Source organism: Onychomys torridus, chromosome 3, assembly GCF_903995425.1.
Source record: "Onychomys torridus chromosome 3, mOncTor1.1, whole genome shotgun sequence".
NCBI classification, from domain to species: Eukaryota; Metazoa; Chordata; class Mammalia; order Rodentia; family Cricetidae; genus Onychomys; species Onychomys torridus.
This window is the reverse complement of record NC_050445.1, coordinates 51,117,917-51,144,936: the sequence shown is the minus strand read 5'-3', so window position 1 is coordinate 51,144,936 and position 27,020 is coordinate 51,117,917. Positions and strand designations below refer to the sequence as shown.

Here is a 27,020-nt window from a genome sequence, read left to right as displayed (position 1 = left end):
GTGGGGCACTGCTCACTATTCTATTTCTCAAGATGACTTGAGGCTCTGAAGATGGCAGAAGGACAATTATGAACAAAACACTTTCAAACCCAAGTGCCCAGTAGTGACACAGGACTGTGCCATACATCCAAACTGTTCCTGGTACAGGGAGAGGTCTTCAGCAAGGTGTATATTTTATTAGGGACTTCAGCTCCCTTCCCTCCTTTCCATACAGACACCACTAACCAGAACTGGCATCTAATGAAGCAATGGGGACATAAGCCGCCAGATAACCAGCTAAAGATCAGTTATTTAATAGTTATGCCTGGCCGGGCGGTGTGGCGCATGCCTTTAATCCCAGCACTCGGGAGGCAGAGGCAGGCGAATCTTTGTGAGTTCGAGGCCAGCCTGGGCTATAGACTGAATTCCAGGAAAGGCTCAAAGCTAAACAGAGAAATCCTGTCTTGAAGAAACACACACACACACACACACACACACACACACACACACACACACACAAATAGTGATGTCATGGAAACTCTATAATCCTGCTCTCCCTACCCCATCTGTCTGCACACTCACAGGTCTTTGTAAGCCATTGTGCAAGAAGATATGGGAATGGAAATGGCAGTTTGAGAGGGCTTGTTGAACAAACCACAGATTACCAAGTACCCCTCAGTCCCATGAATCCTCACAAAGTGATGGATGGGCAGGACTACATCTGTTGTTCCCGTCCCCCAGAAAATCATGCGGTACCATCTCTTGCATGGGTTAACAGAACCCATTTGAAGCTTGGCTCTTCTGTTTGCCTTTCTGACTTGATTTTGAAAGACTGTCTCTCACTAAAACTCCAAGGAAATAAGACACTTTTTAAGTGTCTAAGATCTTTAGGTTATTAGTTCAGTCCTTGATTTATTTAACTCAAGATTCACCACATGCAAGAAATCTTAGGCCACGTGTCAAATCAAAAAGGAAACAAAGGACCTTAAAAGAAACAAAATTTCAAAATATCAAATGGAAAGAAAAATATTACCTGAACATTTTAAAGTCTTAATTGAGTCATGTACACTTTTTAGTACTTCTTCTTTCAGAGTAAATTACAGAGCTGAGTTGAGAAGTCAGTTCCACAATAAGCCCCTTCCCTCTCCTCTGGGCAAGAACAACCATTACCTTCTGTGGCACTGGCATCCTCAGATTAACAGGAGCTGAAGACCCAGGGTTGGTTCTTGAACTATCAAACTTCCTCAAGTCATCCCTGAAGTCAGCAATCTGCAAACACACACAACTTACCAAGTCAGGCCTCCACTGTTACATGACAGCTCCCCTGCCGCACAGCTAAATGCCACCATGGAAAAACCACAGAAGAGCAGTCACCCACTCCCCTAACCTTGAAAACCTCTAGAGAAGATGCCTCCAAGCTCTGTCTCAATCAAAGGACAAATTTTATATTAAAGACAAAGAATCTATTAAAAACATCTCTTACATGAAGAGAAGAACGGTCTGGAAAAAAATAAGTCACTTGGCAAGTTAAAAAATGTAGAAAAAATTAGTATTTGAATCATTACCTCATTTTTCCAGTAGGTAAGAATTTCGGTTCCATTTCTAGCAAGGTCAAGAAAGGCAGTAACTTTTGCTTTTTCCTACAGAGCTCAACTGTCCAGCTAAAATAGCCGAGTCTTTCACTGGAAGCTGGGCACGTTGTGACTATCTTTGCTCCTTTCTGAGTAAACGTGTGTATGGAGGAGGCATGGTCAAATGCACTGCAGATACCGGAGTGCCAAAACAGGTTTAACTTGATGCTATTAATGGGTTTTTTGACATGTCGGGTAACTGGTTTCTATATCTGATTCTCAAGTTTCACAGCTTAAAGACCATGACAATACATTTTATACAGGGCCATTCCTTCTCTTATTTGTAAAGAATGTTGTAACTGTCTGTAACCTGAATCTCCTATGAAGCTGGTCTATTCCCGATAGCCTATGTACCAAAATGGGCAATAATAATGTCAGAGAAATTTAAATTTAGGCTTTTGTATAAAGCTATTTATGGAGACAGACACTGAGTTCAAGGGTAGCCTAAGCTACAATAGCCAGAGAGAATCTGTATCAAAAATTAAGGGCAGGGGTGTATCTTAGAGGCAGGACACTTGTCTAGCATGCAAAGCCCTGGGTTTTATCTCCCAATATCAAATGCAAACGCTCCTCAAATCAAAAGACTGGTCAAATCTATCTATCTATCTATCTATCTATCTATCTATCTATCTATCTATCTATCTGTAGGCTTGATTTGTGCTGATACAATTAACAAACAATTTTAAGTTCAAGTGTTTCAGAGGAGAATAACAAAGCCCCTACTATCCAATGGCTTGGGGAAAATAGGTTTTCTGAGCAAAGAAAAGGACAGCTTGATTTTCAGCATCAGCAATGACACACAATATGAAATTTCATTAAGGGGATGAGTTTCAGGATGTGGCTCCCAGATCCTTTTGTAAAGGTGAATCTACTGGACAGAGCCAATGACTTTGCACCTGGAGACTGCTTACCTTGCTTATGTCAGACTCAGATTTGCTGGAGCACATACTCTGGAGTTCTTTGACAAGATCTGCTTCATCATCGGAACCCAAAGAAAGTCTGTGGTCCAAAGTCAATGTCAGTGAGAGATCGTTCTCTGAGGGCCTAATACAAAGACCAGGGGAGAGTTGTTCAAAATGAGAACAAGCCAGTTACCAAATAAGGAAATCTAGACACTGGACCCTCTAAAATTTCTTTGAGATGGAGAAGAGTTTCCAGTATCCTTCCAAGTATCCCATAAATGTCATCTAGTGCAACAACAACCCCATCCCAAGACACAGGATGTCATTAACTTCCAGCCAACTATCTCATTAGAAGAATGCTTGTTTTTCACAAAAAAAAGCTACATAGGTGTAAACTATTCCAATCTCTTTTCTCCCTCTTAGGCCAGCCAAAATGAAGCTGTACCCCTAAAGGTTCATCAACGTGACTGCCCAAATGTGAGCTGAACAAAGACGACACCAACAGACACACCAAAGTGGACAGAGCAAAGCCCATCCTACACTAAGAACTGCAGGCACCTGATGCATGCTCAGAGTGGGATAAACAGTCTTCCCCAGGGAAGAACGCACCAGCGGGTTATCCAGTACCAAATATCACCCCTGAAAACACACACATACAAGTAACAATGTGCAGACTGAGCAGGTTATAACAAGAGAGGCCATAAAATTGGAAGGAGAGAGGGAAAGGGGCATATGGAAGGGTCTAGAGCAGTAGTTCTCAACCTCCCTAGTCTTCAACCCTTTTAATACAGTCTTCATGTTGTGGTGATCCCCAACCATAAAATTATTTTGTTGCTAATTCATAACTGTAATCTCACTGTTATGAATTGTAATGTAAATATCTGATATGCAGGATATCTGATCTGCAACTCACATGACCCACAGGTTAAGAACTGCTAATAGATGGAAGGAGGGAAAGGAAGCGAGGGAAAAAATGTTATAATTGTATTAATCTCAAAAATTATAAAAAGGTTATTTTTTTTTTTAAAAAGCAGAGTTTTTTTGGGGGGGGTGAGCATATATGTCAGTGCGATACATTTGCATAAAATTTCATTTCAAACTTGAATCAGCCATGCACTAGCAACACAGCCAAGGCCAGCCAGATTATTTTTCCTCAGTAGCTGAGGCCCTGAGTTCTCTTTGAAAAATAATCCTTAGCGCAACTTCTTAGGGTTACAGGGGAAATTCCACAAGCTTTGGTATGTGATGGTCTTGGGGGAAAGTCACATGAAATGTAGTTTCTTTTACCTCTTTTCTATAGTGAGATATCAACAGAGTACATGTTGTATTTTATTTGCAAACTATCCAAATACTTCCATCCTATGACTAAATCTTTGTAGTTCAAAATATGTGTAGCTGAAATAATCAACAAGAGCATAAGGGCAATCGAGCTGAAATGATCACTATAAATATAGCACCTACATGTATATGTCATGCTGTTCATGTAAATCTAGTATTGAAAACATCATCCACAGATTGTCTAAATCTTCACAAATGCAAGACAAGAGTATAGATTTGTTAAGCAGTCAAGTTTGTTTCTGAAAATGAAGCCTATTTTCTAGCTTTATTCAACAAACTAAAAGCAAAATGGGCTTTATATTAAGTTTATAAAACTTAACACAAGATTTCATTTAAAGGTTTTATTAATTCATTGTCTTTAGTTAATGATATCTATTACTTCAAAATTATACTAATGATATAACAGCTGCACAATACAATGTTAGCAGTATATGGAATATTTTAAAATAATTAAAGTTAATTATTAAACTCAAGTTTTCTTTGATGCAAGTGAAACTTGGAAGGGAACTTACTGTTGCTTTGACAGAGAGGTGTTCCTGTTACAGTTCAGATGTGGTATAGTCTTATTTCTCATACCTGTTGAAAAACAGCCATTTTCAATAGCATGGATCATTATGCCTGTGTGTTCAGAACTTTGGGTTTTATAAAAACAGGTTCTAGACTCTGCAGCATGGATTAGCATCTACCTTATGTGGAAATATTCTCAGGACAAGGGCTCCAGTGTACTTTCCAACACAGGAGTGGTTGGGGAATAACCGATTTCCTCATGGAAATTTATGCTGAGGTCAATAAAATTACAACAACCTGAGGCTCAACTTAGGAAACCTGACATTTGTTTTTATCTATGGCTTCTCTGCTCAGTACTTGGCCTATTGATTTATTTAGGCTCTTGTTCCCAAAGTACCAAAAGAGAAGCTCAGTATCTGCCATTTCATGATACTAATCTACAGCCACACGCAGATTTTTGATGTGTTACCATGTGCTACTACATGTGATATCAGCAATGCACTTGTAAAAATTTAATTTATAGTAACTATGCATTATTCAGAAATTAGGAATAGTATATAAAGAGCCATGGAAACCAAACAAATGTTTTCCAATTTGCAAATCATGTTCCACTCAAGATAATAGGAAATATCAGACTGTATGTATTGTTGCATAAGAACATTTATTGGTATCAGGTATATATTAGGTATACACTTGTCATGATGCAAGGTATTTCCTACTAAATTATAATCAGAAATGTATGAGAAAGACTACCAAGCCTTTTACTCCAAAATTTATAAACACACTAAAATGCTGAGCTACTTCTGAGTGAAGTCTAAAATTACATGAATGTTGCTTGCCAAAATTTTCTATAAAAAATGGTTTTAGGCTGGATTGTAACTTAGTGGGCTAGTGCTTGCCTAGCATGCTCTGAACGTCACAGTAACAAGGAAAAAAGTCTTTGAAGAGTAAACTGAGTTGAAAATAGTTTCATTAAAAGCAGGTCCCCAAAGGTCGCTATACTAGCTCTTCACTCCTCTTGTTCTCTGACTGGTGGCTGCTACTAGTGGTGTTGCCTAGGTCACTGCATAAGTGCCCTGGTGGGCACTGTTGTATGGAAACCTGTGATCCAATATCACTAATCTTCTTGTTAGGTCTAGAGAGAAATGGGTGGTCTTTACTACGCCTTACAAACTTCCAGAGTGATCTGGGAGGTTCTTCTAGTTTTCTTTCAGTTACGGGCCACTTGCACATAGTAGACAAGAACTATGTGCAAAATCAACTCAAGCATAGTAATTATCCAATCTAATGACTTGAGAAAATTACTGTTATAAAAATAAAATAGCCCAAGTACTTACCCATGAGTTATGCACTTCGCAAAATTTGTTTTTAGATTTTAGAAACTATGCTGACATCAGTGTAAATACAAGGCCAAAACACTGCTTATTCCTCTTTCACAAAAATGTTCATGTTTTGAAGTATAGCATACTTGATACCATTCTAAGTAAATGAAATTATATAATTTATATTTTTTAATTAACCTTTTAAAATATTTTTGAGACAGGGTCTTACTACATAGGTTGACCTCGAGCTCACCATGGAGACCAGAGTCACAGAGCTGTTGGGTGCTGCCCCCACAGTGTTGGAATTAAAGATTCATGCCACTATGCCTATGTTTAATTAACATCTTACCAGCAGAGTAAGTTTTCTAAGTTACTTATTTCCATAATGTTGCTTCCTTATTTCTTATACTGATCCTGGTTGTTAACACTACAGCATATGGTAACAATGCTTATGATTCGGGTAACTATTTACTTCAAGCTATTAATTTCTCTTAAACTCCAGGAGGGGTTTCTGGCTGCTTTCCTGCTCCATATCCAGTACCTAAAGTTGCACCTGACCCTGTACATACCACCATGCAGGAAAACAATACACAAACTAATTTACTCATAAATACCTTTACATTGGCCTTAAATTTACCTGTACATGTTTTCTTTTAAGGTAACTTCAACTAAGGAATGACATGTATGTAAAAAGAGCCAGGTTTAGTAAAGCTGACACATTTAATTATGGAGATCAAGAAAACAAATTAACTTTTAAAATATCAATTAAGATGTTGAAAATGAATTTTCTATTTCTGGTATAAAAGTGGTATCTTTCAGATAGAAGGCTCCCGGTTATGTTCGGAAAACTATTACATGTTTCATTCCATGAAAGTATGAACTCAACGACTTAGGGCTTTGACAGAATTCAGTTTTAAGAATGAAGCCCACTTGCCTTCAGAAACTGGGCCATGCATGCCTCCCACCCCTACCTTCTTGTTTCCGGTCTGGCTTGTTCCACGTGGGTGAGGAAAAGTGCCCAGGCTTCTTGCGAGGACTGGTATTCACCTTTCTCCAGGCACCGCTGTCTCCTTTCTTCTTGCTGTAACTTGAAACGATGGACAAAGGGAAACTTCCCCCTTTGAAGTCTGCTATGTGCTGGTCCAGCTCTGAAACAACACAAACCGCATTACTTCCTAAGAAGAAGGGGAGATAACACCGTCTCACAGGGTAACCTGAAATACATGACCAATTCTTAAAGCCTAGGCCTGTCAACAGTAACCAAGCTGGAGTTGTCTGGACCAGCACAAACTGTACTTGGAGGTCTAGAATCCAAATACCTTCCAGTAATTAAAAACAGAAAGAGTTCTGGAACAATGCTAAGAGCAATACATTCACTTCTCTAGTTACAAAGAGACAAAAGAATACTCCATAAAGAAGAATTCCAGTGATAGAATGTCAGTTTCCTTCTTTCATGCAGAGCCCTACATACCTGCCCTGGGCAGGGGACAGCCATGCAGAACGGCTTTATTAAGCAGGATGCTGAGAGCAGCCTTCACCACAGCCTGCTGTCCTTGGCTAGGGTGCTTCTTAGAAGCTGTCTGCCCAACACCAGGTTGTCTGTTCACGGAGGCTCTTGACAATATTGCTTCTTGAACTCTGGGAGCGATAATGGCATTCCACAGCTTAGACATCCACCTTGCAAGAGAGGAAGAAGAAGCCTCTTATGAACTATATGCAAGCTCACAAAAGAGGCAGGCCTGAAAACCTTGAGGAAAATTACTTTTGGAGGGCTAGTTGTATAATAAATAAAATTGTCCAATACCAAAGCACTTTGAATGAAACTGATTATTTACATGCCTGCTTAAATCCTAGAATCAATAGTATCTACAGAATTAATGAATGCATGATAAAGATAGAAAAATGAAGGCAAATTGGAAGGCATCTATCCAAAAAACACATTTCTATAAAACCTGTGTCTCACTATCTTATATTTGTTTGACACGTGTCATTAGTAAGACACACATGTATTTTAATATTTGAATTAGGTTATATCAGTGACAAACTGAATGTCTGCTCCAATGCAGGGGCTCATCATTACACATGTACACATACATGACTCAGCCCTGCAGAGAACTGGGCTGTCCAGCTGTAGCTTCAGGTACATCTTTTGTATTTTAGCTGTAAACCACAGGAACTGCGGCTGAATTTGGAGCAACTGGTGCTAGTTATGATGTCAATGTTTTCTCAGCATTAAAAGTTACAAGTGCTGGAGAATTTGCCTAGCATGTACGAAGATCTAGTTTCATACCCAGTATCAGAAAATGAACAAAACCACAACCAGTTAATATAACTTTTACGAAATAGAAACAAAACAATATCTCTAAGGACATAAACATTTTCAAAGCCATCAAATGGTGGCATTAAGTTCAGGCATTCTTAAAAGCTAATGAAACACTGGTTTATTGTTAGGAGCCTGTTAATGCTTAGTTACAGATAATTCAAGAAAAATAACAAAATAATAGAGCATACAGACAAACCCTTGGTATTCTAGGCAAGGATTCCCATCCCAGACTCTGGGCCTTGAATATGCTAAGCAAACACCCTACCTGAACAACACCCCCAGCCTCCAAGATTCTAGTATTCAGAATTATAGTTATCTACAAGAATGCTGAATGTACAAAGATAGGTTTGAAGAAAGGCAGGTTAACAATCATTTTAGGCCTTTCTACACATCTCATATCATCTTTTGTTCAGTACTACCCCCCAAGAGTTGAAAAATCTAGATAATGTCTCTTTCAGAGCAGAGGTCAAGAACAGGAGAGATGGTTATGCTTTCTTCCCAGGAAAAAGAGTGGACAAATTACCCAGCATTCCTCTTTGGCAGATGAGAGAGAAAAGTCCAAAGCCATAATGCAAGTGCAGCACTGCCTCATTTACTACATGTCACTCAAAGGACCCGAGGGAAGTCTACGTAAACGTATAGCCTGGTCTGCATACTGACTGTGGGTGACAACATGACTCTCACCCAATATCCTGACCACAGTAAGCTGACATAGTGTCAGATGGCTAATGAGACAAGATCTTCACATCTATACAGTGTTTGTGCAAAGACTACACTCCACATGGGAAAGCCCCAAATTGGTTCCTAGGAATAATGAAGCTCTCTGGATGTCAAAACAAAACAACAACAACAAAAAAACCCAGCTGTATTCGATTGTGACGATGGAATAATTATCACCTGGAAACATACAGATTTCGGTTTAATCACGATTATACTGTGTCTATTTTAGTATTTCCCTCCTTTTGCCCAACTAACTCATTACACTGATGGCTTTTCTACAAAATGGAAGATAAATATACTTAAAACAGCGTTTCTCCATGTAGACCTCACTGTCCTAGAACTCCCACTGTAGTAGACCAGGCTGGCCTGGGACTTAGAGATCCACCTGCCTCTGCCTCCCAAGTACTGGGATTAAATGCATGTGCCATGACTGCCTGACAGATAAACAAATTATTTGTATCTCATGCTTTCCAAAATAGATTTCTGCTCAGCATGCTAGAATACTCAGAAGCAAATGTGCCACACCAAGCTGAGCTGAATGGTGACCATTTACTTCCTCTTTTCCATCTTCTCCTGTTTTTCTAATTAATTAGGCTTATTTTATACATGCATAGTTCTTGCATGTCGCTTCAAAGGAAGACACAGTAAATGCCAGTCAATGATGGAGGAAGTTCGTCAACTCCTCCTTTAAATGTTGGTTTTGCTTGCTTGGTGGGAGGGTATGCTTAAAATATTTGACGTTTCTTATGTGAGACCTTGCCAGAAGGCTAACTAGCAAGCTATAAATGACTCTGGTAAGGTGTGTGTTGTGTATCAGCATGGACTCACAGAGAATAGCTACTACTGATCTTAGCAAAAAGTATGTAACAGACAAGCCGTGGTCACTCTGTGACAGGACTATCGAGCTGGCATCCTGTGCTATTGACAGGAGGTACAGAAGCAGTCATGTCAGCAGTCCCTGTCTCAAGCACACTGAGTTTGCCACGTGTCCTATGTTGTCCCCTGATGCTGTGATAAGTATGACCCAAGCAACTTAGAGGAGGAAAGGGTTGACATAAACTTCTGGGTTACAACATCAGCGAGTGAAATCAGGGCAGGGAATGGAAGCAGGGACTATAGAGAAATGCTGCTTGCTCACTTGCCCACTGGCTCCTGCTTAGCTCCCTTTCATCTTCAGATTTATTTTTATGTATGTGGGCATTCTGCTTGCATGTATATCTGTATATCATGTGTGTACCATGTCCGTGGAGGCCAGAAGGTGTTGAGTCTCTGGGAATCCCCCCATGGCTGTGAGATGCCATGTGGGTTTGCTGGAAATCAAACCCAGGTCTGGAAGAATAGTCAGTGCTCTTAACAGCTGAGCTATCTCTCCAGTCCCCTGAGCTATTATACTGTTTAAGACCACCCGCCTAGGGATGGTAACACCCATAGTGGGCTGGGCCCTCCTGTGTGGGTTAATAATCAGGATAATCCCCCACAAACATGCCAACAGGTGCATCTAACCTAGGCAAGTCTTCAACCCAGGGCTTCCGCAGATGACTCAAGGCTATGTCAGGTTGACAATTAAAGCTAGCAAGCATACTGACTCTATTTTTAGTAGATAAATACGAAAAATTGGCACTTACTTCACTGTTGCTTGGGCATGTCCTGGGACTACGGGACAAGACAGGAAATACTTTGGTCCAAGAAGTGCTTCTGGTGTGCCCAAGCGAGCCAGGCAGGAGTTGAGCTGCCTCCAGACAGACAGAGCCCAGTCCACAGTCCTACACACTGGGTCACAGGGTGAGGGCGGCTGACCTCTGAACTAGAGATGGGCGGAACACAGGGCTGTGGCTTAGAAAAAACAATGTCTTTCTTTTGAAGTCCAAAATTAAAGAATATAAACCATAAAATCCAAATCTAGCTGAATCTGACTTTCCCTTTGCTTGGGGTAGGTGGAGGAGGAGTCTGTAAAAGCAAACATCGTCTCTTGTGTACCTAACATGTTCACCCTAGAGGTGTTCTCATATCAGTGTCAGAAGTGTTTTATTAGATTCTCCACCACAAGCCTTGCCTGGGTATCTTGGCCCCATTTTACAGATCAGGAGAATGAGGCACAAAGAGAGACCTTACCCAAGGTTACAAAGCAAAGAGGTGGCAAAGCCGAGGCTAGAGCTTATTTACCATTTTAAGATTTTTTTTTTTTTTTTTACAAATTTACAATTTACAATTAAAGAGATGTTGAGCTGGCAAGATGGCTCAGTGGTTAAGAGCACTGGCTGCTCTCACAGAAGACCTGAGTTTCATTCTCAGCACCCACATGAACAACTGTCTGCAATTCCAGTCTTAGGGGATCCCTCTTTGGGCCTCCTCAGCCACTGCATGCGTGTGACGTACTAATATACACACAGGCATACACATAAAAGGAAAACCTAAAAGAGGTTGTTTTTAGTGTTACTGATAATCACTAAGCTACAGGCGGCCCTTTTCCTCCTAAAGCTTAGCATTGTTGCTGACCTCTGCTCAAGCTATTCACCCTGTGCCCACCCGTGGGAAAGCAGGGAGGGACCAGACACAGCTGTATGGGGAGAAGGGGGGCCGAAGCTAGCAAGTGGAGGGGTCCCTTAGCATCCCCCTCAGGACCACATGCTAGCAAGGAGGAGGGCAGAGTCCCTATAGAAACATACTCCACCCCCGACTCCCACAGGGAGAATGAGGTTTTCTTTTTTGTTTGTTTGTTTTAATGTCTATTCAATGACTGCTTCCCAAGATCCCACTATTAAATATCCTCATCAAGAAGCATAATTTTCAAAAGGAGAATGGAATTTGCCTACCCCTAAGAGCTGAAGAAACAGGTGTGTACCTCTTTCTCCCAAGTACAGATGTTGCTTGTAGAAAATGTCTCACTTTGCAGATTGGCTGTTATGGGATCAGTGATTATCATTTGATAGTACATTAAAGGCTGGTGTTTCCTTCAGGGGTCTTTCTGATAAATTGGTCTTACAGCTATTAAATGTTTTATTTCCTTGATGCATATTCATTCATCATAAGCATAATTTTGTAGAGATACTTAGAAACTTGGATGTTATATTTATATTTGTATGCCTTCTGTTTATAAGCACTACTTATCACTTCTAAGGAAAATAAAACATTGCAAAGTCCATCTGGTTTCATTGCTTTTGGTGCTAGGAACCCAAGCCTCTGCACACAAACTATATACTTTCCCACTGAGCTACACCTCAGTGTACTTTGCATGCTCAGGAACTATAGAACAAAACAAAAGAAAAGGTGTGTCCTGAGCTAATAGGGAGTCAGCCCTCAGTTCCAAGGACTAGGGGGTGTGAGGGAGGATAGCCAGCCACACACCACACTCCAAATACCTTTCCTCTGTGGTTGCTGATACCTTTCACCATCTGTTAAATAAATTATCTGGGACAGGCTCATTAGCCCCAAGATCCCTTCCAGACTGCAATCTTTAAGTACAGATTCAAGCTTCATCATTATTCAAAAGAAGAATCGCCTCAGTACATTGCAGTTAGGAAACCTAAGAAGTGACGTGGAATTTAAGCCAATCTCTCACAGATATAAAGGACACTTGTTATCTAGGAGAGGCTGAAATAATGTTATATAGAAGAGAGAAGTGGGAAAATTGCTGATATTCCTAAATAACAAGATGGGTGACAGGCCTGGGTGATGTCAGTAGGGTGCTTGCTGTAAAAGCATGAAGAGCTCAGTTCAATCCCCAGATGCACACAAAAAAAGCTAAGTGTGCTGGTATGTGCTCATAATCCCAGCGCTGGGGAGCTGCAGCCTGATGGATTCCTGGGGCTTGGTGTCTAGCCAGCTTAACCTACTGGGGTGGGGGTCTCCAGGTCAGTAAGGGCTCCAGGTCTGTCTCAAAAAATAAAGTGAATACCATCCACAGAATAGCACCAATTTGACCTCTGGCTTCCACATGTGCACACACACATGTGCACACACACAAATGGGTGAAAAAGAGATGGCCTTTCACAAATGACTAATCGACCTGTTATTAATTCAAGATGGCCGATTTGATGCATCTGCCTAGCATGTTACCAAAGAAAGTCTCCATTGTTCCACCTCAAGCCTCAAGCTCCACCACAACAGTCCTTCCCTGTGTTCAAAATGTGCTGCAGTTGCTGGTCCTTTGCCTGAAACCCCGCCTCCCTAATCTCAGCTGTGGCTTAGAGCACTGATTAGCATACCTTCCATGTGACCAGGGAGAGGACATCCTGTCTACCCTAGAACACTCTTCCTCCTGCCCCACTTTCTATGCTAGCACCTCCTGTGTTCCCACCCCCACCTGTTTGCTGTGATGGATATCTTAGTGCTGCACCCAGGACTCACAGGAAATCAGAACTGAGCCCACAGTCTAACCTGGTGGTGTTAATCAGATTCATTGTCCTGCCTTTCAGGAAGGGTGACATCTTAATCAGCTTACTCTAGTCCACGGTGAAGTGCCAAGAGTCAGGGTTATACACCCAGATCCAATTTGAAAGTCAGGTAAGCTCACTTTACACGCATGTGCTTAGACAAGCTCCCCACACAGTGACTGCTGGAGGGGCTCTTCTGGTTCCCGCTCTATGGAGAAAGATCTGAGTTCAGATCATAGACCCTCACCAAGCCCTCTGGCTGAAACGCAGGCTTCTACTCCTTAGTAGCAACTTGAGTTTTTGATGTGTGGCTAAAATAGAATTGTACTGTCTATAGAAGAGGACAAGAACTGGGAAAGCATTTGAATCATAGGATTTATGATCTTAATTTTCTGGGTTTTTTTTATGAGTTAATTGAGCATTTAGGGAGATTTATTTGCAAGGTAGCAAAAGTTCTTAAAAGTTTTAAAGATCAACTAAATTATTTAGGGAAATTTAACTGAATTATAAAACATCTCTTTAAGAAAACTCTGAAATCTTGCTACCCTTCTTACAGAAAGACAGTTTGGACATTTCAACTTGAAGCCATCTGGGTAGGTGGGATTCCCATGTACTGAGTATGTTTTTAAATATACCACTTGATATTTGCATTTAAAAATATATCAAGTGATACATTAAAAAAAAACCTCTCTTGAATAAAAACTACCCACCATGGTTCCATCACCTGATGAGGGCAGTGACCTGTTTAAGGTCTTCCATAAGGCAGCTGAAGGAGCCTCACTGCTTTGGAGAGGTGGTTACTGGTAGACTGTCCCTGCCCAAGTGGATGGCCCTCCACCCATGAACATATGGGCGGCACTGATGGTCTTAACAATAAAAGAGAGGACTTGAAGTTGGAAAGGAGGCATCATGGGAAATATTAGAGGGAGCAGAGGATGGATATGATTAAAATACATCGCTTAAATGTATAATATTTTTAGAACAAGTAACCATTATTTACAGCAGGGTGGATGCAAACATTGCTACATGTTTAAGGGGCTGATCTGGCCAAGGAAAACAAACGGAGCATGTCAGGGTTAACAGCAGTTCTGCTGGGTTGCTCCCCTGTGCTCCCTGTGGCTTTGTCTTTCATGACTTCCACTCTCCTCCAAAGACAAAAGAACCCACATCTCTAGCTTTCCCTGATATTCTAGCAAGAATCCTGACAGCAGCGTTATAACTAGAGCTAAATGCCAACTTCTCTCTGAAATACAATTATTCTTATTAAAAATTAGGAATATTTACTATTATTCTTATTAGTAAGAAGCTTAGCATCTTGAAAGATCTCTCTTTCCCTGCAGCTCTGAAAGATTTGGGAGAAGGAATTATTATCAAGCATGAACATGCATGCCTCTAAATGCGTGTAAGGGTTCGGCTTTCAGTGCTACAAGATTTCTGTTGTTGTGTAGAAATTGTTCCCAGTGTGTGCTCACTCCAGGGAATCTCTTTTATTAGCTTTGGAAGTAATTCAGGGGAAATTAAAGGCATCACTCTTCTGACTCCCTACTCTGTGTGCCATATCCCACTCCCAAATGCCATGGACAAGGGCAGCAAGAGCTTCTTTCTCTACCACCATGCTTACCAGAGAGCTGGCAAGGGGGTGTGTGTGTCAAGTCTACAGAATTAAAACACTTACTAAAACTACCTTTAATAATTATTAATGGTAAATATTAATTAATTTATTATTTTAATTAATATAGCAAATAATAAATATTAATTGTGCTAAAAATTAATGGAAGTATTAGTAACTTGAAAAACTTCAAATGGACAATTTTTTTGCTTCACTTTTCTTTCTGAGGTTATATAATGACTTTGCTTTGGCCAAGACAATATATTTATGATTAGGCAGTAGATTTCTCTAACTAGGAATTTCAGATACCAATTCAAATCACTGGTGGTAGACCTTATTCACCAAATTACCAGAGGTCATTCTTAACCACACTCTTCTTCCCATCTGCCTCACACACTCACTCACTCACACATGCACATCCACACCTTAACAGAATTTTGGCAGTACTTGACAGAGAGTTTCGGCTTTGCACAGGTGCTCTGGTCTAGAACCATGGGGTAGGCAGTTATCGCCACTGAAATACAAAGGAGAAACTTCTTATGACTCTGTGAGTCTCTACAAAAGATGCTTTTCTCCATGGTAATAAGAAGTTGACGCTACATGATACTGTGTCCTAGTTTCTGCCTATACACGTTTAATATGGACTGTAGGCTTGAAGGGACACTCAGAGGTATACCTGGTGAGGAGCTGTTTTGTTATCAGTGGCTTAGAATATGATATTGTTAAAATGATGCTGTTCTCCAAACGCTGCCTGTGCACAGGCCTAAGTGAGAAAATGACCGCATGCAGTTCTGTTGTATTAAATCTACTCTGACACTCAGACACCAATCCAATCCCAGACTACTAAATAATAATGTCTACATTTGGCCAACACAGCTATCTTCTTATATATGAGAGACTATAAAATTAAGTATTTTTATTCTTAAAACAGGCACACTAAACCATTTCCCACCATAGTGTAAACTCTCTCTATTAAAATAGCATAAGCAGTGGGGCGATGTCCTCAGGCTCTAAGACATTAGTGAGTTTTCCTTAAGAACAGTGATTAATTTTCAAATCCAACATTTTACAAACTTTTAGAGCTTGGTGAGAGTCCTTAGGAATCACTGATAATACCAGTAAAACCTGCTAACTTTTTCTTGTACATAATATTATCCCAAACCGACTACATCTTCTACATGCATTCTCTAATAATGAAACCGTAAAACCCATTCCCATGTTCTTGTCCTTGGTTTAGTGCAGAAGCTCTTGTGAGTTCCACATCCTTTGCACTGATTCAGCCCTGGGACGCTCACAGATTATCCTAGTCTGGGGCCATACAATAAGCAGAACTCAAGCCCCTGTAGATGCTCCCCTCCCCCCTCAGCAGGCTGCAGTTTCTCCTTGTTACCTTGTTCACTACTTTCCTTCGCAAGAACCTCTGCAGCAGTCCTTGAATGGGCTCGCAATCCCACCGCAGCTGAACCCAGCGGAAATGCTGCTGCACCAGCAGGTCAGAACCCTGGAGACATGCCTTGGCAATGGTTCCTACCAGAAAGCAGTTCTCATGGAAGTAATAGCATTCGGATGTCCCATTTCCTAAAACAAGCCAAGCCATAATTCAATGTCACTATTTATGGTTTGTTGCAAATGCAAGTCAAGAACATGAGGTGTATAACTTGTACTTTGGGAAAGATTAGAGGCATACCAGGACATGCAAGCATAAGGATTAATTTAGCAACTTGGGACTCCCCTTGGCTTGGGTGGGACATACACTCCTCCCTGAACAGTGTGCCTAGCAACCTAGTACCCAAACCTGCCTTGAGCGTATACCTGCTTTAAACAATGGAAATGACTTACTCTCTTTAGCAACACCCTTGATTAGGCTCTTCTATCCAAACACATCCTGGAACACAACCTGAGAACTCTGAGCAATGTCAGGTTCGGCCTAGAGTGCTTGCACAGTATGGTAAAATTACGTCAGGTGAATTTTTAGGGGAGAATCCCCTACTTACACTCTTGTATGCCTAATTGGACCTGCATTAAAATCAGATGCATTGTGGGAAGGGGCACACAGAATGGGAAAAGGCTTATATAATCCAAATCTTTTCCTCAAAGTAGAGAACGACTCATGCTATACCCCCTAGCAACCAAGCTCATACTTCTCTTGGACTTCATATAAAGAAAGCTCAAACAAAAATCAGGACCCTGGAGCTTCACTTATGTGGCCCACCAGAAATGTATCCTCTTTAATCTGAGTAAAGTTTCCTTTCTACTCTGTGTCCCATTCCTGAATAAGAGGCTAAGAACCTCCAAATGAAGCTGAGCCCCAACCACTGGTGATGGTGCCCCAGCTGGCTGGCTAGCCTCTTCTCTCTACCATTTACCTTTTTGGAAAGTACATGGGCTTTCAGTGCTGCGGTTTTCCAACGGTGCCAAAAAGTCCCCCAGTAGCTCAGATAATGAAGATTTTTCCAGATTTTCTAAGATGACGATTATTTTCTTCTTAATAGGAGATTGTTTCACTGGGATCAGACAAGCTGTGGTCAGAAACAAAACTAGAGGTTAATACTTTTACACAAACTGGTGCAGAATGCAAAAGTAGAAGGACATTAAGTATTCACAAAAATGTTGTGTGGTGGGCATGCTCTGAAAATACTCAGGGTCTACAGCTGCAGGTCCAGGGACTTGTGTTGAAGATGAAGTCAGCATGCTACCCCTCTTACATAGCAAATCCTGGGCATCCACCCACCACCCATCAGCAAGGGCTCAGGCAAATAAAAGGAGTCTACTCCCACACTGTAAATGACAACTCTGAGGACAGAGGAAACCTTCACAAATAATACATTAAACAAGTCACCAATGAATATATACACTGTGATTGCATCTTATATAAAATTTGAAAAAAAATCTAAATATTTAATCTGTGGGTTGATAAAAAGGTAACAAGACCACAAAAACACATTAAGAGTGGGAGGTGGGGCTCTACAGTAAAATGCTTGCCTGGTGAATGTGAGGCCTTGATTCATTTCTTAACACCTCCAAAAACATGCTAAAAAATTAGTATTACAAATGGTAGAGATGTGGCTGCAAGAAAGGTTTTGTGAGCAAGAGGAGGCATGTAGGTACATTCTGGAAGCTGAAGATACTTAAATTCTTGACTTGTTCAGTGGCTAAATGGTTAATTTAGTTAAAAATTATTCTTTGATCTTTATGTGGTATTTTACACATTTCATAATATAAAAGGTTAAAAGCATCCAATGACCTTCAAATCACATATGCATAAGATGTTCACAGCATTAACAGGTAAGGCTTTGAGAGACGTAAGCATGTCATGGTTCTGAGAAGTGATCAGATTAAGGTTTCAGAAACAGTGAAGAGGGAGTCAAATCCAGGGTCTCCATCCTTACCATTCCTCTCACTCAAGATGAGCAGAAATGAGTACATATCAACCCCAATAGAAAAATGTATGCTAGATGGGAACTTTTACTAACAGGGAACAAATAAGCCAGTATATAAAACATACTCAGCACAGTGCATGGTGACTGCCAGGCACTCCCATGTCATTACTGCTTTAGTTCAAACGTGAAACGGCAACTCCTATTTGACAATTAGTAAGAAGTTCCTCCATTTAACTTCTTAGAATGTTTCAGAAGTTTCAGTCCTAGTCAAATCAACCCTTCATGAGGAACAATCAATTAAAAGTACTTGTGGAAGACTCTATTTGTCATGGATGCTATGAGAGAAACTTCTGTGTTTTCTTCTCATTGCTATAGATACAATTTTCAATCTCAAAAACTCCTTAAACAATGGAAGTGAACCTCTTCAGCTAAATAGCCTTAAAAACTAGGCTAGAAATAAGAGCCACCTCTCAATTTCCTTGTGCTAGGGGCTGGATATCACACTATCGCCTAATGTGATCTTCTATGCAGCAATCTAGTAACAGTGACAATTTATGCTTCTCAAGGTCCAAGCATTATCTCAGAAATACATGTATGTGACCAGCACTGGAGGCCCAGGCAGAGTTTGAAGCAAGCTAGGCTACACAGTGAGAGCCTTTTTAAAATAAATAGGTAGATAATACATGCACACATACATATGTGCATATATTATTGAAGTATAAGAAATTATATTGAGCTGGGTGGTGGTGGTACACACCTTAAATCCCAGCACTTGGGAGGCAAAGGCAGGCAGATCTCTGTGAGTTTGAGTCCAACCTGGTCTATAGAGTGAGTTCTGGGACTGTTAGGGATAGACAGAGAAAGCCTGTCTTGAGGAAAAAAAAAGAAAGAAAGAAATTATAATTGGTCAAACAGTAACAATAAATAGACCTCTTCTATGTAGTGATTAAAAAAAAATACAACCTATCTATCCAATGGCTTACATTTCTTTTCCTGTAACTGAGGACTGAAGAAGTCCAGATTTCTCTGGTTTCTGATAGGTGTATGGCTAGGTCAAGTGTTTGATGCTGCTGTACCACCAAAACATAAGAAAACTGAATTGCATTTCAGCAAATGTTTATCCAAGTGTTTCCTTGCTATGGGTGCCACATGCCTAATGCTGGTTATGTCTTGGGGGAGGGGAAGAAGGAAGGCATTCTGAATGAGGGCTAGTGTAAGAAGTGGCATTTTAACAGTGGACAGATGTCAGAAGGCCATCAAAGTTTAAGAAAGGGCAGATGTTAACTATGTTGGCTGGTTACAGTTTAGTCCCAGAAGGGACTAATGCCTTGAATCAACACTGGGAGACTTGTAAGAGAAAGTGCCTGGGTGGTGAATTCAGAGCCAATGGTGTCACACTAATTCAGTGGGCTCTGTGGTCAGTGGCCACACCACAGCAGCTGCATCTCCATTCCATGCTCATGGTAAAGTTGCCTGGGTTCCACCTCCTACATTATCAGTGATTTTGATTGGTAGAGATGTGCCAGGCACTGCCACTTCCTTAAAGTTCCCTGTGACAAGAAGGTCCTGTTGGGGCCTAGACCTGCTGCACTGCCCACCAGTGACAGAAAAGAGATGTGGAAGACAGAGACTGTATTGTGAGGGAATTCATCACCACTGCTGAAGATCAATGGAAATGTTTAAAAATAGAGATAAAGAAATGTTTCAGGATGGGGGTAAAGAGGAATTGACTCCTGCTCTAAGGTCTCATTCAGTGTAAGGAGATTTGCAGAAAAAAAAATAAGGAGAAAAGAAACAGGAGCTCTAACTGCTGTGCTGAAGGCAAGAGGTGAGGGGGGCTTAGGGGGCCTGCCCCCACTTTCCCCCCCAGGGTACTCTTGAGCAGGGAGAAATGAGGACTATGTAGATAGAAATATATAGAGACAGACAGAAACACAAGATAGCCTTGGGAGGGCCCGGGTCAAAACCCACCAGCCCCTTTTGTCTCTATTGAAGGGCTTTTAATGGAATGCCACAGGGTGGAGCAAAAGACCTCCCCCAGCACAGCCAAGTGCAGACCATCCCAGACACCTGGTGACCATGCACATGGTTAATCCATTCCCTAATGCGGCCCTGCTGTGTAAAGTAAGCTCGGATCTCACTAGAAAACCTTTGTGGGCTCACACAGGGGGGCCTCTACCATAAAGTAGACCAGCATTATGAGACAAAACAGCAAGTCTGCATTCCACCTTCAGAGATGGGGCAGAGAAAAAACACCAAAGACAACTTTGAATTTCCCACTGAAGAAGAGGCTGCATACTTAATGGAGGCAGCTAGCACATGACCTTTACTGTACTCGGAAAGGAAATGTGACAGCGGCATGTAAGGCCTGATGTTTCCAAACTGGGGAGCAGAAGAGAGATAAAGAGAGAATAAAGAGGTGGGATCACACTGGCACTAAAATAAACTGAACCTGTAGATGTGTAAGAGTACAGGAAGATGCGTGGAAAAGACAGATTCATTCTCTTGATGCACTCAGAGAGATTGCATTGATGACTTCATTTATAGAAGACTCTCAGAGTTTGTGTCTAGAAGAAAAGGAAGGGCCAATGTTGCTGTTCATAGGTGTCGTCTACCTCATCTGTGTTCATCTTGGTCTGTGATGAAGTACCAATCAAGGTAGTGTGTGCATCATTGGTGAAAAGTGTCTTTAACACTGCTGGCCTTATAGCCGCCTTCTTTTGGTATCACCCCCACCTCTCTGTGACCCCTTTCCTTAGTCCAATGTGTGCACAGGTTAAGTTGGTTTCTTAGACAACCAGCATGTGTCCAGTGCCAGTTAGTTACCATAGTTTCACATATAAATGTTAATGAATCACAGAAGTGAGTGAGAACTCATTACCAAATTCTGAGGTTGAAGGCTTTTCTGGTGTGGCGGATTTCTGGAGATATGAAGAAAAGCCACTTGCCAATTGTCTTTCTGTCTGTGGACTCCTTTTATCCTGTAGCTTGAAATTCGACCTTTCCAGACCCCTTTGCTCTCTGCTTCTTCAAAGCTCATTTCTGAAACTATTCTTTATATCTTCCAAATGCAGACTGCACTGTCCCCGTTCCTCTCCAGTAGAGATTGACAATCCTAATTGGACACCGGGGTTCAGATCTAAATCTCCACACTGGATAGCCTTCAATTAAAATCCTACATTGTTGATTCAACAGCAACACCCCTCCATCTGAAAATAGTTAACAGACCACAACTGTAGCTAAACCCCAAGTTTATAATCACCCCTTTGGGAACTGAAAATAACCCCTTCCATACACTGCCTACTCCAGTCTCTGTAGAGACAATGCTCTGGACGTGAGAAAGTGGGGACTGCAGGGGAGGCCTTCAAAAAGCCTCTGATGATGCAGGGCCAAACAAGGTAAATTCATTTATAGAGACTAATTAGCATATTCATCTACCATTACTACAGTAATGTCATTTTTTTTTTTTAAACTTCTAAACGGAAAAGTTCTCCAAGGCACTCCAAGTGTTATGTGAAAATATTGATCTAGTGTTTTAATTGTTCTTTTTTCCCATGCTGTGTCACGTGTAATTTAAAACACCATCTGTCTTGATGACCCAGTTCCATACCTTGTGTAGCAGCGGAACCTGAGCCAATTGCAATATGATGTACTCACACCCCCAGCCAAACAACAGTCATGTGGTGTGCCTCTCACGAAGGGTAAAAAGAGAGAAAGAAAAAAAAGTCCTCTGGAACTACGTGAATACAGAGTGATTTATGCTTCTCTGCAAGCTCCTGCCTGTTTCCTGGGGCTCTTCTGTTCTTACCCCTTTCCTCACTGGCTCCATTTGACTCTCCATGTAAGTTCTGGATTCTTAAAGCTAAGTTTACTCTGCTTCTGCCCCTCTGGCTTCTCTTGCTGTTTGGCTCGTTTATTTGTTCTTTGTGGCTCTCTTGGCATTTTACCCCTCAGGCAAATAGACAAGAACAAATATCTGCACTGCTTGATAAAATTCACCTTTCCAATGCTGGTCAAATCCAGGGGGCATGACTCACCTTTGGAGAAAATAAGGCTAAGACACACTAGCACACAGAACAGCTGTGAGAAATCACGTGCTCCTCAGTAATGCCATCTGGCCACTCCCACTGCATGATCAAAAGGCAATAGTGCAGTTGACAGACAAGCCTTACACCTCACCATTCTGAAAGCTAGATACAACAAGCTAGGGAGCCTTTTTGGCTGCAGGGGTCTGCTTTCCCTTCCCTGAGGCATTACATCACTTCCTCACCTTCTGCATGAAGAAAGCACAGACACCCATAGACTCATGAACCCTTCCTTGGGGCTCACTGGACATGCCTTGCACTGCTCAGAAGCCATGGTATCCCCACCTAGTCCACTAAGGTATATTCCACACCACCTATCTACTGGCCACTCATCAAGAGCAATGGGCTCTACTGAAAGTATGAACACAGGGAAGGGAGTTTTAGGCACCCAGAGAAGTAGGCACAAGATGACAAGCCAGACCACAATGTACTTGACATAACATTCTAAGAACTTCAACTTCTGTTCTGGAGTCCTTAAGAGTGTAATATCAGGGAAAATTTATTAAAGCTTTGTCTCCTAGAGTGGTCCTCCAAGAATCACAGAGTGGGACAAGCTGAAGAAGGAACAGCAGGGAAATAAGGAGGGCTAGTGAGGCCTCAGAGCCACTTGAGCAAGAAATGATGGGTGGGGAAGAGACACATGGAGAGCAGCAGCAGCAGCAGCAGCAAACAGATTTGGCAGAACTTGGAACCAGGAGAGAAAGGCCAACGAGAGACTCACAGTACTCACGCTGCTGACAGGTCACTCTAGTCAAGGGTGCAGCAGACAAACATCACCATTTTGATCTTCGATTTGCTAGTAAAAACTGAGGGAAACTGTTGATCTTTATAAATCGCTAAGCCAAATACAGATTTTCCTTCTGTACTCAGAAATGACACAACCTTTCCTACCCTTTCCTCTTTGAATTTAGAGTGAAGATTTATCTCCCTCCTCCTTTATTTACTCAAGTATATTGTTCAAAGTCTTCACCTTGGGGCCCTGGCATAGCTCTTCCCTGGCAGCACAAGGTGCCAGGTTCGATCTTAAGTGCTACAATAAACAAAGAAAGCCTCCAAGCACTGCATTTTCCAAAGTCAGGTTACCCTGTCATATGCCTTAGCACTTCCTGTTTGATCTGGTCTTACATCTACCTCCATGTCAAGGAAATACTCCTGAATAGGAAGCATAATTACTTCCTCTTCTTCCTTTTTTCTTAGCAGTGCTACCTCCTGCAACAGGATACTCACTCAGTCACTCAGGCAAATAAAAGGGAAGAAGCTGCAGGGTGGTAGTGGTGCATGCCTTTAATCCCAGCACTTGGAGGTAGAGGCAGGTGGATCTCTGAGTTCGAGGCCAGCATGGTCTATAGAGTGAGTTTCAAGATAGCCAGTACTACAAAAAGAAATCCTGTTGCTTGCAGGAAAATAAAAATAGAAAGAAAACAAGAAAAAGGAATAGAAGCCACAGAAGTAGCTTTCAAGAGGTTCCTAATATGACACGGAATGGAGTGCAAGGCCTAAGTCCCAAGAGTTCTCCTACTGCCTAATCTATACCTAAGTACGGCCTCCAGATACAAATAAATTCTATGAATGTTTCTTAGGGGAGCAACTCACCTCAGAAGGGTCAGAGAAGCCCTCCAGGGGGAGCTGAATGTTAAGGCAAGGGGCCTCTCTCCAAGTCCCCAAACTTGGAGAGTTCTTTGTAAGAAGCTGCCAAGCACCAGTTCTGCAGTGCTGGGCTGGTCCCCTATGCATCCTCCATACCTTCCTCACTGCTTCCCAGCTTTCTTAGCTGTCTACATGTACAGTGGAGTTCAGTCTGTACTTGCCCATCTACCCTGACAGGGTGAAAAGAGAACATTTTACAATTTTACATTCTTAACCTTGAGATGACACAATCCTGAAAGCTGAGAAACTGTAGGGGACTTTTGTTAAGTAATTAAGAGAGAAATAACCACTCAGCACAGGGACATTTTCAAGAGCTGTGTTGTGACTGATGAAGGCCCAGCTCCAGCCAGACTGATTGGGTGTGAGTGAGTCCTAGTCTATGTTCTTCTGTGGCATCTCTGGATAGAACACGCAACATCATCTCAAGTGCATTCAAGATGACTAACCAGGGACACAGAATGGTCTGTTCCAGAGCTGTCAGTTACAAGGACAGTTTTAGAATAGGGCATGCAAGAGGAAAAGTTAACAAATGTTATCTACAATTGAAATAGCACAAAAGAAAATAATGTTCTATATCTATGTCCTGGTTTCTAGTCAAAGGCTAGCCTGTACAGTAGCCAGATACTAAGATTCTAGATTTTCCTACTTCCAGGGGGTACTTCCAGACTTAAAGAATTCTCATTTGTTCTCCAAACTCATTTTTACTTTATTTCATGACTTAAAAACACAGTTGTTTGGCTCAAACTGTTTGGGGGGCACCCAGGCTGGGGGATCGAGATCTGTCCCCGATACATGGACAGGCTTCTGGGAATTCAGTGCCTGTGGTGTGACGCCTTGCACAGCCTTGGTGCAGTGGGAAGGGGCTTGGACCAGCCTAGGCTCAGTGTGCTGGGCTCAGCTTACTCCCCATGGGAGACCTTGATTTGGGGGATGTCGGGATGCAGGGTGGCTTGGGAAAGAGTTCTGGGGGTGGGAGGAGGGGAGAATCTGTGGGTAGTATGTGAAGTGAGTAGAAAATTTCTTAAAAAAGAAAAATGAAAACTAACTAACTAACTAACTAACCAACCAACCAACCAACCAACCAACCTGACGGTGATGTCTATCTTCCTAAGCTTGGTCTACAGTTAAGTCCAAAGCCACAGCGTAACCTCACTCATCACAGCTCCAAAGATAAGACACAGCCCTCTCTATTCATATGCTGAATGTCTCAGCTCATCCTCTTGGGATGTTACAACCTCTCCCCCAGGTATGTCTGTGGCTATACCCTCTTGGCATGAAAGTTGAATCCATTTCAGCTTTGTGTCATGAAGGTGTCAATTGCATCTGTGCATCTGTAGTGGAACTTGGGATGTTAAGCTATAAAAGGCCTCATGAATAATTTATCTAAATAAATGTTTCCATATGGTTCTGCCACCCTATTTGTGGGAGTAGACACAATGACAGCCACCTGCAGAGGTCTGTTGTAGATCTCATGTGGGTTAATGGGTGCATGTATTGTATTTGCCAAAATGCTCATCAATGGCACACTAATGGTCAGCTGAAGACAGATGTTTAGTCCAGGTATGAGAATAATGAGTACATCATTACTGGAAATGTGTGAATGGCAAAATTTACTACACATCAGTCTGTTTTGAGTTTTACCACCATGCAGTAGCAATCCTAGGCAATGTCAAAATGCAACATGCAGTCCTACTAAGGAGAGTTGCTTCTATAACCTCTTCTCTTGCTATACAACTGCTGACGGTCAAATCGTACGTCAGAACAATGAGTGGTTTATAAAAATAAAGAAGAAATTTCAAGATTACCAATTAATACAGTGGCATTGGCAGAAATGTTGCTTAAGTGTTGTTCACTTGAGCTTCCAATTTTCATCTCAAGTTTTAGTTTCATCAACAGGAAGAAACTAAGAAGCTGCACAATTAAGGAGATTTCCGTGGAATGGCGTCGGTGAAGAACATGCCTTTGAGTTATCATAAGCCAGTTCTCTGAAAGCTCTTACCACTACTGATGAACACGTCTACTAGCTGTTCCTTGGAGAAACCTGTATCCACCTCAGCTCTCACTATTTCGCAGGGGAATCCTGCAGCCATCTGTCTGTGCTGTGATAACAAAGCAGGGATATTAGCTCAACATTCTTCCCAGTTCTCAAAGAAAATGAAATGGTGTGAAAATATACAATACCTTCATGCAGAGGGCAAGCTGATGTGCTATGAAGTCTTGCAAGCTTCCTTCTGGGCCATGGAAAATGACATTGTGATATTGTTCAACCTGTTCCAAACCAAGAAGAATCCTGGGTGAAGATGCTAGTTTGACAAGGGAAAAGGTGGTGCATAAGGACAGAATTCCCAATTATCCTCAGGCATCCAAAAGAATAAAGCTATTTGAGATCAGCAGAATTTACTAGACATTCAAAGTCTTTTAAAACTTAAACTGTGCTTCTCCTCCCCAGGGAACTGGGACATGCTTACAGAAGCTACAGAATACATTCAGGGCAAGAGGATGCACAAGGATTACCTGCCAGCCATCACACTTTGAGCTAAAGAGGGTCATTCTTCAGGGGCCCTTGATGGTGAACTTGGGACTGGGTGTTAGGGTATGAAAGACAATGTTTCTGATAGCCATGAGTGAATTTTCTCTGCAGTTAAATACTATTCTGTTATTGATAAGCCTTCAATAAGAACTTACTAATGCCTACCTAAGGCACAATGGTGGCTATAGCTGCTGAGGGAATGTAGGATTTTAAACCCTAGGATGAACATAGCCGTGGCAAGGCTGATTTCTGTGGTACTGGTGGCTGATCAGGCCAATGGCAGATGTGCAGGCAAGGGACAAGGCTGCAAGACTTCAAGACTGAAGCAGGGACTTCAGAAATATGAGAAAATATTCTGGAAAGTAGTTGAGGTTCAGTTTCAGGGCTAAGGTGTTAAAGTACCATAAGCATCCTAGGAAAAATTATAATTGAAGAATACTGATGAGTTATAATTGTGCTTATTTGTATTTATGAATGGGAATCCTGAAGAACATATGAGATTATATCTGTTATTAAAAATGGGTTAAGATTTGCCAAGCGGTGGTGGCACATGCCTTTAATGCCAGCACTCGGGAGGTGGAGGCAGGCAGATCTCTGTGAGTTTGAGGCCAGCCTGGTCTCCAAAGCAAGTTCCAGGAGAGGCGCAAAGCTACACAGAGAAACCCTGTCTCAAA

The 27,020-nt window shown here is 41.6% G+C and overlaps 1 protein-coding gene across 3 annotated transcripts in view; it reads right to left on the bottom strand.

Moving 5' to 3' along the window:
* The window catches only part of Cttnbp2 (cortactin binding protein 2), a 163,948-nt gene that overhangs the window by 6,367 nt on the left and 130,561 nt on the right, over window positions 1–27,020 (bottom strand). For all 3 annotated transcript variants that reach the window (XM_036182419.1, XM_036182420.1, XM_036182418.1), the window contains 10 exons: window positions 25,998–26,084; window positions 25,816–25,915; window positions 17,071–17,223; window positions 16,095–16,282; window positions 10,348–10,526; window positions 7,151–7,356; window positions 6,651–6,827; window positions 4,363–4,426; window positions 2,522–2,654; window positions 1,150–1,248 (listed from right to left, as the gene is read on the bottom strand). In XM_036182419.1, coding sequence (XP_036038312.1) covers window positions 1,150–1,248; window positions 2,522–2,654; window positions 4,363–4,426; window positions 6,651–6,827; window positions 7,151–7,356; window positions 10,348–10,526; window positions 16,095–16,282; window positions 17,071–17,223; window positions 25,816–25,915; window positions 25,998–26,084 — 1,386 coding nt within the window. The remainder of the gene's footprint in view (window positions 1–1,149; window positions 1,249–2,521; window positions 2,655–4,362; window positions 4,427–6,650; window positions 6,828–7,150; window positions 7,357–10,347; window positions 10,527–16,094; window positions 16,283–17,070; window positions 17,224–25,815; window positions 25,916–25,997; window positions 26,085–27,020) is intronic.